Raw genomic sequence first — 12393 nt, forward strand, 5'->3', positions numbered from 1 at the left:
AAATGCTGTTAGAAGCAGTGGGTGTGTTCCAGTATATTGATGGGTGTTATTTATTTAAATTAATTTGTTTTATTTTATCCATTTGTATCTGATGAAGTCTGCAGAGGCAGACGAAAGTGCTTGTGTTAAGATTTTTTTAATGTTTGCATTTAATAACAATTTGGATTTGTAACAAGCGGTTGCCATGGAGCTGCTTTACCTTGCCTTTGGATGGGCTGATTTGTTCCAGAGTTTTCTTAGTTTTAGTGTGGGAGAAGGACAAAATACTTAGTGGGAGACTGCAAACTGTTTGTGGAGAATGGTTACTCATTGTACAACAGGCAGAAGAGGAGTATATTCATTCCTCTATTCAGGGAATGTCGAGACGTAGGTGTGAGATTTAAACTGCCATACCCAGTTGTCTTCAAGGTATTCTTCCCTGGAGGGACAAAATTATTTCTTGACGAAGTACATGCTAAGAACAAAGGTTTGTCCAACAAAATGTGAGCAGTGAAACAGCCGGAGACCACAGAGAGACTGGATCTGTTGAACCTTTTCCACGGTTTCAAAGGAAAATGTTGGAGAGAAGGAATGGAGCATGAGAGTTGACTAGAGGAATCGAGAGTACATTAGAAATGAAGCAGAGACAGGATTTGGGAGATGGAGATGAACAGTAGTAAAACCAGTAACTTAACATGGAATTACAGTTATATTTATGAAATGTGACAAAACAAGAAAATCTGGAAATATTGGACTTGTGGGAGACTCTAAAGTATATGCCCTACTTCATGTCATTAATGTTCGGAAAAATGCTTTGGGGAAGGGAAGAGAGGGGAGAAAGTTAACTGTAAGTAAAGAAAAAATAGTTTTTAATAGTACTAGTAATAGTTTGGGCAGCTGCGGTGGTGCAGTGGTTAACGTTGCCACCTCACAGCAAGAGGTTCTCCGGTTTGATCCTCGGCTGGGGTGCTTTCTGTGTGGAGTCTGCATGTCCTCCCTGTGGTCGAGTGGGTTTCCTCCGGGTGCTCCGTTTTTCTCCCACATCCCAAAGACATGCTGTAGGTGGATTGGATACTCTAAATTTGCCCTAGGCGTGAGTGCATGTGTATGTGTGCCTTCTGTGGAAGGTTGGACGCTGGGCTGGCAACTCAACACTGCAAAACTCCACTACCAATCATGAGCAGACAGGTGATCCGCTGTAGTGACTCCTAACCGGGAAAAGCCAAAAGAAGAAGTAGTACTAGTAATAGTTTAAAAGAATCACAGGCCTAAAGCAGATGCCCTACGTTAACCACCTTAAAAAAACTCCAGCTATACTCTGTCTTATATCGTCTACTCAGAGGCGATCTCTTCTCAACATACAAGGCCATGTCAAACCCAGAACTGTTGCACATGCTACACTTAAAGAAATTCCAATCCCTCAGAGCCACATGCTCCAGGGATCTAAACCTTGTCATCACAATAAACAAAACATGGTGGAGGGATAGGTTCCTGACCCAGAGACTCCCCAGACTCTGGAATACACTGCCCATAGATGTCAAGCAGAGTGCCTCTTTGGCCCTCTTCTAAAGGAACTTTGACAATTGGATGGGAGAAAGGAAATTCACCCTGAGGATCACATCAGTCGCCCTGCTAGACAGGGGTCCAGGAAAGTAAATAGTGTGAGAAGAAATAGCCAGAGAATTGTGGCTAGGCTTGTGTTGGCCCTAGAGCTGATAGCCTAGTACCAACCTATGAACCTACTATTTTTGATATGTATGGTTTTCTTTGCATGCTACAAATTAAAGTTTTCTCCGTTATTTTTAAGTGTAATGGGAATTGTAAATGGGTGCTACTGTTCTTTTTTTCCCCTTTCTTTCTCCGTTCGTTCTTTTCTTCAGTTTTAAGAAAAGTAGGCACTGCAGTGTAAAAAAAATGGTTAAAAGAGCATGACAAAGTGCTTTTTCTCATTCTTGTATGAGGGAATGAGTGGATTAAGGACCTTAGATTGATTTAGTAAGTTTTAAGAGGAAGCAAGTAAACGAAAAAGAATATTGAATATTATGAGGCTTTTTTCTAGCAAATGAATGTATGCTTGGTAGCAATTCTGTATCTGGCCCTCATGTCTCCACGGAAACCATCTGATAGAGAAATTGATTATCTGGTTCTAATGCCTGTATGGAGACATTCTGATAATGAGAAGCTGGCTGCCTGATTTTCATGTCCCCATGTAGACAATGTGATAAAGAAAAGATTACAGTGTGGTAGAGAGTATTGGTTGGGAAAAAAAAGAAAAGAGAAACTGGCTAGGAGATAATGTTCTGTGAAATCATTCAGGGGTTCTCCTAGCTGGGAGGGCTATAAAGATAAGACAAAACCAATTAGTACTTAGAAGCACAGACTGCACCATGTCTCCTAGTATGGACAATCTTTCTTTTAGGTTAACTCAAGTCGGTGATTGTGGCTGTCATTTTGGGGCATTCCTATTAGGAAGGTAGAACTACAATATTTGATGATGTACATAGTTTTGTGTGTTGTATTAAATTAATAGATTTTAGTGGGCTATTGGAAGTTTGTTGTTTTGACTGAGGGCTTTCAATACAAGTTCAACCTGTCAAACAATGTATGCATGTAACACAAGCTGAAACTAGATATTTAACAAAAAAGGTGTTGTACATAAAAGGTGGGAGTAATAACTTTTTAATACAATGAAAAAGGTGGGAATAATTAATACAATGATGCTTTCTGTAATGTCCTTAAATGTCAGTCGTCTCATGGATAAATGCAAAAAGAAAGTAGTGAACTATATTAAAATACAGAGTGCAAATAGCTGTGTTACAGTAGACAGTTGGAAAGAACTGAACATGTGAATTTGATAAAGTTTTTCAGGATGGTTATTCAGTGGAATATCTGGCATAAGGGAAAAGAGGAATACTTAAATTAATTGCAAGAGGAGCTCCAGTAGTGATAGAAGAGGATATCAAAAAGATAATAATGGCAGATTTGTAGTGCTAATGTGCTACTGGCAAGGGAGGAGGATTGCACTGGCATGCATTTATATTCCACCTAAAATGCTAGCTAAAGCATGGAGGTTAAAACATTTCTGGGATAAATAATCAATTTTCAGCAAGGGGTTTTACTTATAGGTGGAGAGTGGAACTGGATTTGTAGCAGTGAAGGTGTGTCTGGGGGGCCCAGAAGGGAAAGTGTAAGAAAGGAGGGTAGATTTCTGAAGAAATTTATGAAAATATCTGTCATTTAATATGTGAATTTACATATTATTCCCCAAGATATAAAAACTGGGCTAGGCTAGACAGGGTTTACATTTCACTAAAACATGTGAATTTAATTGAAGGTCTTATGTACCCAGTAACTATTTCAGATCATACACCAATAATAACTAAAATAAAAACAGAGTAATTAAATAAAAATGAGACATTGGTGCTTTCCCACCTATCTGTTGAAAAGAGAGAAATTTAAGGAATGGGTAGTGGAGATTATTCAGGAGCTATTCAAGGAGATAGAAATTACTTCTGAAAATATACATCGGGAGTGGGATAAAAGTAAGGTGCAGTTTAAAACTAGGATGGAAATAAAGGAAAGGGAGCTATGGTTAAGAAGTTACCAGAATTATTTAGAGGGACTGACGAATGTTAAAGTTTTGCAGAATAGGGGGAATCTCGTAGAACAAGAGGAGGATCAACTACAGAATGCTAAGCTAAAAATAAGGGATTATCTCAATAATATACATGACTTTAGAAAGATTGCTGTTGAGCAACTGTTTTTTGATGATAACCCTAGAGCACAAAAACTTTTAGCACAATGACTCAGGCAACAGAAAGAAAGGGCTGTGTAGCCAAGCTTAGGGAGCAATTAACAAGGAAGGTAACGAGATCCTACAGGTATTATAAATATTTTGGAAATTCTATAAAAATCTGTATAAAGCAGAGACATATGGAAACTAAGAAAAGATACAAATGGAAATGTTTATGGAAGAATTAAATATGCCAAGGTTAGGGGTAGATGAGACTCAGTTACTAACGGTTAGGATAGGAGGAGATGAGATGAAAAATTGTGATGTATAACCAATCTACAGGAAAGTCCCAGAAATAGATCATATTCCTGTGGAAGTTTGGAAGCCAGGGGGGGAAAATGATAAAGATCTGGAAGGTTTTGTTTAACAGTATTTTAAGAGGAGAAGTGCCAACATCCAGGAAGAAAGCAGTGGTAGCTGGAATACCTAAAGATGGTACAGATCCATCAGATCAGCTTCATACAGGCCCTTTTCAATCTGAAACCATGATTATAAAGTGTTCATGTCTATAGTGGCTAAAAGAATAGCAAAAGTAATGCCAAAATTGATAGATATGGATCAGTGTGGTTTTGTGGAGGGGAAGCAAATATTTGACGACATTTATAGAACGTTGATGATCCACAGGGAAGCAGAATGTAAGAAAGTACCATTGTTGTTTGTGGGGGATGATGCAGAGAAGGCATTTGACAGAGTATGCTGGGACCTTATGAGCAGGGTAATGGAAGCATTTGCCTTTCCTGAAAAAAAAAATCATAAGCTTGATTAGGAGGATATATGCAGGATCGGAGGCAAAAATTAAAGTGGGTGGGGGTCCTCTGTGATAATTTCTGCTTGAGCAGAGGGAACCAGGTGGGGGTTCCTCTTTCCCCTTTGTTATTTGCATTACATTTAAAACCATTGGCAAAGACAACAAGGGACTCAGAAATTCAAGGATGTGATTGGTATGGTAGTCAGGAAAAGCAGTCTCTATTTGCAGATGATATTTTATACCAGACAAACACAGAAAGAGACATGACAGTGTTGTGGAACATTTTGAAACAGTTTGGGGATACAAAATTAATGAAGCTAAAACAAAGGCAATACCAGTAAATTATGTACCCACATATGAATTGGTTGAGCAATATCCATGTTTATGGGGACATGATAAAATGAAGTATTTAGGAGTATGGATTAAAAATTATTCTTGTGTGGCAGCTAAGCATATGTAGGAAGAGACTAAACAAAGGATAATACAAAAATTGAGAAAATAGCTTTGTTATATGAATATGGATAGTAAGATACAAGCATTTAAAATGTTTTTATTCTCATTAGTGTTATACACACAGGTCAGACATTTTTGTATCAACCAGAAGAGAAATTGTGGCTAGCAGTTAATAAAGAGCTGAAGGATTTTATCTGGGAAGGGAAGATAGCAAGAATTTAGTGGGATAACCTGATTCTTCCTGTAGAACAAAGCGAATTGGGATTACCCGATTTGAAGGGGTATTTCAGAGTTCCACAGTTAAGGCTCCTATACATAGTACAAGCAGAAAAGTATAATTCAATTTGGAGAGGAATGATTAGGAAACGGGGAGCCAAGAAACAAGGAGGATGCAGGCCTTTAAGGAGAATAACAATGATCTTGCATAATATTATGTCTGTAAAGTAGCAGGAAGTATCCTAAGAACTAAGCCAATTCATGCATCATAAGCACTAAAAGCAGCTAATGAGGAAAATATGCTGTATACGATGCTTAAAGTTTAAGTTGTAGTCCAGATATGCACTTCTGGTACAAGACCTGATTGTAACAATTTTCAAAGGTGTATAACTTTTAAGCTACCTTGTAAAGCTGTTATGCTTGGGTCTTGTGCTGCAGCACACGTAGCCGCCTTCACAGAGTAAAATTGGCAGCAATTTGACAATTTTTAAGGCAGGAATACTGTGTTACCACATAAGTAACAGAAGTATCTCACTGAAGTGCCTAAAGGATTTTAAAACTGTCTGCTGTCTGTGTGGCACTGCTAGGTTTGTTAAACCTTTCGAGGCTGTAAAACACTCCACACTGCTACAGTTTTTTTCCTGTAACTAGTAGTACATCAGGACAGCTAGAACTCCATGTACTGCAAGGAATTATAAAATCTCTTGAACTCACTTCAGTGTTTTTGATGTAGATGTCAAGATTCACCTCTTGTGCCTTGATTTGCACTGCTCTCAAGGTGAACTTCTTGATTATCTGTCTTACACACATTTACGAAAGGAGACCCTTTCATCCTTCTCAGCCTCTTAGCACAATAAATCTGAACAAATGCAAAAATAATGGGGAAACAAAGGCCCACAAATAGGGACAAATTTTTACATATTAAGTTTTTTTATTGGCATGCATTTCCTGAAAGATATGAAGTTTGAAACTGAAATGTCTTTTGGTATTTAGTGAATTTAATCCTCGGTGATTTTCCAACAAACCACGAATTTTATGAGGAACAGACCAAATGTATGAGGGAAAAATCTGGATATTTTGCAGAAATCTGGACATTTGAAAAGTATAGACTTTTTTATAATCCTTTGTCTACCACTGTCCCTAGATCTGTAAATGTCATTATAATGATTTGACCATTAGTGCTGTAAGCAAAATGTATGTTCTTTTTTGCCAGCTCAAGTGACCGTACATTTCCTGATATTAAAGGTGATTACTACTACAACTACATCAGGTGTATATTTTTTGTAGACCCATCTTAGAGGGCTTCTGCGTCTTTTATTGAAGTAATTAGGTTACCCAGCTTGTAAGCATTAACATCTTTGGTAGTACATGACATTAAACCCTTTCTTCAGTACATGTTCATTATGCAAAAATAGGTTGTTATGCACAGTGAAACTGGTTGTTAATGGATTCAACAGTGCACCCTTGGTTTTATGTCAGTAAAGACTTTATAACTCCACTCATAAGTTTATAACATACAGAAAATATTCAGTGACCATTAATGTTTTGCATAAATCATTTTATTCATCATAAAGATCTTACTAGTAAAAGTATGTTGAGCATATTCCACTTTTCTTACACTTGAGACAGAGTACATACATAAAGGTGCACCTTCCTCGGTATATAGTCTAATTAGAGAAACACTGCTATTAAACCATGTGCTTCCCTTGATGATGAAGTGTGTAGAATTAATATCATAGTCCCAAATTCCCTTTTACAAATATTTTTGTGTGTGTTTATCAAGTAAAATGTCTTTGGAGAGTACAATGCCTGGGTCGTTGGTCCATAGCAAACCTGTGTGGTATTCTGCTAATCACTTTCTTAATTCCTGATATTATCCCTCTCCCTACAATCCTTTGTCCTTCTCAACCATGTGGTTATCCAGTTTCTCAGAGTTGGTCCAGCCCTCATCATCAGAGGCATAGCTAAGGTGGGGCAAAAGGGACAGCTGATGGGTCGGTAGTGTAGTAGCAGCATCCGGAAATTAATGCTGATAATGCTTTTGCAGTCAGGACTGAAGTCATTCTTAACTTTGTGTGTGAGTGTGTGGTATAAGTGGCAATAGACTGCTTGCTGTAAATGTTGCAGCAAGCAGTTTACTACAGTTTTGAAAGTAGAAAGAGCTTTTTGATAGTCATAAGGTAGGAGAAGATTTTTTTTTTTTTTTTTGTCCTCTAGTATGATTGAAGGATGGATGGCACAGGGTACCAGAATGGCAAGCTACAACTCTGCTCATCATGTCCAGTTTTCCTGTCAGGCGCCCCATTGGGATGAGTGAGACCTTGCTGAAGTCAGGGTACTCCCATGTCAAGCTCATCTGTAACCTAGTCATAAAGCTGAATCAGGTTTGACAGATGGCACATTTTGGCTATAAACTTGCCTGCAACTTATTGTCCGCTTTAGATGCTAAAAGGTTTTCCTCTCGGAATTATTTCTGTGACTTTCCCCGGTCACTCTAAGCCTGTCAGTTTAACTATAGTTCCTCAGATTTTTTTTCTGCCACCTCACAGTACAGGGTTACCACACTTGCTATCTTTCAGGCCTGTGATACTTCTGAATAGCTAGTGAACTGTTGAACGTCTCTCTTGGGGATCTGCCAGCACACTAACCAGATTTCTGAGGACTCTAGGAGGTAGCCCATATAGTTCTTGTGGTTTATCCTCTACAAAGAAAACTGTCGTCTTGCCTCTGTACCCTGGTGTCTGTCCACTGTTCCCCCCACTTTGCCCTGCCTCCCTCCCAGTATAATACCCTGTCTTTACTTTTCCTTTGTGAAGACTGAAGCAAAGTGTTTATTCAATGCCTTTGTTTTTATCCAGTTGTCTGTTATCTCTCTCTCTCTCTCCCATTTTGCTCAGCCTTGCCATTTCTGCCATAAATTCCTTCTTTCTGTTATGTACCCAAGGTTCTTGCTGGCTTTCTCATCTCTTCTGCTAAATCCATTTCATCTTTAGCCTTTGCTGCAGTTGTTGGCCCTATATTTTGCCCTAACTGCTTGTGTCACCTTCCTGTGTAGCAGCACTGGCTGACTTCTCTTTGTACATGCTCTTCACACCATTTTCCCTTGCTGTAAATATTCCATCCCTGAGTCAGTCCTTAAGTGTGTTTGCCTCCTCAGCTTGCTTCCCATCTCCTGTTCTGCATCGATCACTTCCCTCAGTACATCATAATCCACTGTTCTAAAAGAAAAGTCCCATGTTGTTGTCTTTGTCTCTTTTACCCATACTCACATGATCACTGTTAGCTAATAGTAACATAACCTGGACATCCAAGTCATTCTCTACACTGGTGAAGACCACAGCTCAAATTCTTTACTTTCTGATGCAGTCCTGCACCAGTTGACTTGAACCCCTTATGGATTAAGACCTCAATCAGCTCCTCTCCCATCTCTACACATGAACATGGAATTTCCTAGTCTGCTCGTGGTCAGTTCAAATCCTGCATAAATGTTCTCCTCTTCCTCTTACCCTACTACTTTTATTTTCTCCTCCATTCTCTCTCTTCCTGTTTGGTGCATCTAAGGGATAATGCATGTGTGTGTGTGTATTTATATGCATACATAACATAAATCAGTGTATGTAAGTATGTAGATAAATGAAAAATCTTTGGCTGCATGTTGCTTGACACAAATTGTGGACTAATTTATTACAACGCCTTGTGAATAGGTCTTCTGGTGGCTTTGATTGTTTAACACATAGGTTGTATGTTAGCTGTCAGCAGGACTAAATCTTGGTTACTGTAATGTCTTTAATCTGTAAGGTTTCAGTGGACAGCGTATAGCGATGAATAATTAAAGTAAATACATTGTGCATTATTTGGAATTTTTAACATGCACATTACAGAGGCTTGATTATTCTATTTGTTTCTTAGATTGATGATCTAAGACCTGGTAAAAATCTCCCCCCTCATATGTCTGGTAAGTACCATCTTTTAATAGTTGTTTAATGGAGTCAAAGTGATTGACGGTAAATTACTGGCACTCCCTTATACTTCTTGATTGTAACCCTTTTACTTGCTCTGGTTGTATTGCTATTATATTTTTCAATATGTTGCTTTATTGTGCTTGTTTACTGTTGATCTTATTTATTTATTTCAGTTTGTTAACCGGGAAAGTCCATTGGGCCAAGCTAGACTGTTATCAATAGAGGCCCGAGGAGAAAAGCTCCAGACAGAAATGCAATATTAAAATATATTTAAAAGTGATAACTAGTACAGCATATAAGAGAAACAAATTAACTGAAAACAATTTAAATATAAGAACCAAGTCAAATACTTATAGATGTTTACAAGAACAAACAAATTAATGTTTATTTAACATCATAATTGTAGACAAAAGAATTTAAGCAAAGGCAAAGTTTAGAGTAGGATAAGAAAAGAGGTTTATTTTCATTTATTTATTTTACAAAAACAGATTTTATTGCTTAGAACCAAGTTAACAAGCAAACAACAGTTTTACAGGAAAGTATTCTCACAACAAAGGCAAAAGAAGAAGGGGGCAGCTGAGGATAAGACCGATAGACAGCTTTACTGAAGTAATTAATGAGAATTTGCTTGCACTAGCCCTCAATCGGCCTGATTAACAAAGTCTTGGGTCCTGCGTCGGTTGCTTTCCCATCTTCCATGATGTTGAGTCGTCAGGGGTATAATGCAGGTGATGCGATTACATCAGTCTTTCTTGCCGTGCGGTGCCTAAAGCAGTTAACAAGTGCTGGTCGTCCGACTCCTGAAATTTTCGTTTGAGTTTCAGAACTTAAGTCTTCACTAAAGCTAAGTACCCCATTGGGGAAACTTTTTCTTGCTCCTTACCGATGTCAGTAAAAGTTAATAATTGCATTACTTGTGGAAAGCAAATGCCTCACAAAGATTTTCATTTGTACTGTATTCCTTGCCTAGGCCCTGACCACGACGTACCTTGCTGTCGGTTTTGTGCTTTATTTAATCAGCGCACTATCCGTCGTTGGTATATTTTTGCTTCAAAATATTTCGGTTCTCGGTTTAATTATCCAGAAATGTCGTTGGTTAGCCATCCGACTATCGGGATTTTGAAAAAATGCAAAGATAAAGACAGAGGCCGCCGAGATCCAAAGCTGCCGAAAACGCTTCTCCTAAGCCAGTCGCCGATTCGCCGGTACTCAGTGAGGCGCTTTCACAGCCCCTGATACCCGCTACTTCTGACTCGCAGGCCTCTACTGAGACCCATTCGGAGTCCGGTATGCCACGAGATGCTTCAGCTGTGGAACCTACGGATGTCTCTACCTTGGATGGGTCCGGAGCCGCTGTGCAGGCACCGGCTTCTGAGGGTGTATTCAGGCCTACGGACTTGCATATTAAACCGACGCCTCCTTCTTCATTTAGGCCAAAATCTCGAACCATGCCTAAGAAAACGATGCCCAGGCCGCATGTTCAGGCCTCTGTGCCTAAAAAACAAATAAGAATGGCTGAAGATCTTATAACTCTAATCAGGAGAAGCCAACCTCCCCTTCTAAGAGACCTAGGACTGAAGTTGTGTATGAATCTTCTGAACAGGATTCTGATTTTTCTGAATCTTCTGATGATCTGGATTTGTCCTTATCTACTTATGAGGATTCTGATGCAGAGGACTGTATTCCCTCTGCTTCCTCTCCAGAGGATTTTTCTTTTGGTGAGACCTTACATACTCTAAGGGAGCATTTCCACTGGGAAAGCCAGGATTTTTCTGATTCAAAAAAGAGGCTTGGGGATTTCTTACTCCTGCGTCAGCATAGGCCTTTAGCTATACCTCCTGTACTAGACATTGTTGATGATGCCTTTTCAGAATCTAGTTTGGCCCCTGATTATTTGCCTCCTGCTCCCAGAAAACCTGACAGATATTACAGGATTCCTGATTCTCACACGTTCCTTTTTAAAAATCCTATTGCGGATCCAGAGACTATTTCACAGGGACCCAAGGGCATTAAGGCTTCTACTGCTAAAAATCTCTACCCCCTCTGATAGAGACTCCAGGGCGCTGGATAGATGGGGTAAGAAAGTTTACACTTCTGCAACCTTGGCCATTAGGGCTTTAAACTGCCAGTTTTATATGTTAAAGTATCAACAACATGTTATTGGATTGCTTAAACAGAAAATTATGTTAATTCCTGACTGTGCTGAAAATAAAGAATTACAGGATTTAATGCATTGTGCTGAACAGGTTGAAAAACATACTTTGCAATGTGGATTTGATTCATTAGAGGCCTCTTGCAGGGCTGCTGTTATTGGGTCTGTGCTCAGAAGGCATGCTTGGCTTAAGGAGCAAGGTTTGCCTGATCATGTTAAAGCTAAATTGTTGGATGCTCCCTTAAATCAGGACCGCCTGTTTGGCAACAAGGCTGAGGAAGTTCTTAAAAAGATGGAAGATAAAGCTAAATCTATGCAAACTGTTAAATATTTCTTACAAGTTCAGCCTCCTAGATTTAGTAGGCACTGGCCCTCTAAAAACTGGTCCTTTCCAGCCCCTTCCAGGTCTTCTCAAGCCAAACCCAGACACAGCAGAAACCCTAGGTTTCAGTCCCAAGGGGCACACAAGACTAGGCAGTGGGGGTTTCCGCACCCAAACGTAGGAGTAGTAAGACTCCCCCCTATGGAACACTGTCTCAATGATTGCTTTTAAAACTTCCAAGCATTTCCCAACTGAATACTCCTTTAGGCGGAAAGATTGGTCTGCAGGCCAAAAACTGAGAACTCATTACCCAGAACAAATGGGTTTTAAATAGTGTCCCAAGGATACAGATTTCATTTCCAAATGTTAACACCACCAAGCGGGTGGCCAGATCTACCCCCAAATCAGTGGGCAGAGGCCCAAAATCAGGTACGTACTCTCTCTTAAACATGGGGGCTATTCAGTTGGTACCAGAAGCGGAAAAGGGACAAGGGTTCTATTTGAGACTTTTCCTGGTACCCGGAAAAGGCAATACATGCCATCCTATCCTGGACCTTTCTATTCTAAACACCTTTCTGGTGATTCCAAAATTCAAAATGCTGATTTTTTTTCACCAGCTGCTTCCCATGCTAGGCAAGGATGCATGGTTGGCAACACTAGACTTAAAAGAAACATACCTGTACATGCCTATCAGGGAGTCTTGCAGAAGTTCTCTGCACTGCCCTTTGGCTTATCTACTGCGCCCAGGGTATTCACAAAGTGCCTAGC

At 39.5% G+C, this 12393-nt stretch overlaps 2 protein-coding genes across 3 annotated transcripts in view; one reads left to right on the forward strand and one right to left on the reverse strand.

Moving 5' to 3' along the window:
• Positions 1–12393, reverse strand: part of NIPBL (NIPBL cohesin loading factor) — a 4951262-nt gene that overhangs the window by 2078223 nt on the left and 2860646 nt on the right. The window lies entirely within an intron of this gene.
• IST1 (IST1 factor associated with ESCRT-III) overlaps positions 1–12393 on the forward strand; it is a 1439276-nt gene that overhangs the window by 1396734 nt on the left and 30149 nt on the right. For both annotated transcript variants that reach the window (XM_044069956.1, XM_044069957.1), the window contains exon 6: positions 9099–9144. In XM_044069956.1, coding sequence (XP_043925891.1) covers positions 9099–9144 — 46 coding nt within the window. The remainder of the gene's footprint in view (positions 1–9098; positions 9145–12393) is intronic.

This window comes from Protopterus annectens, chromosome 1.part0, assembly GCF_019279795.1.
Source record: "Protopterus annectens isolate FY-2018-M chromosome 1.part0, PAN1.0, whole genome shotgun sequence".
NCBI classification, from domain to species: Eukaryota; Metazoa; Chordata; order Ceratodontiformes; family Protopteridae; genus Protopterus; species Protopterus annectens.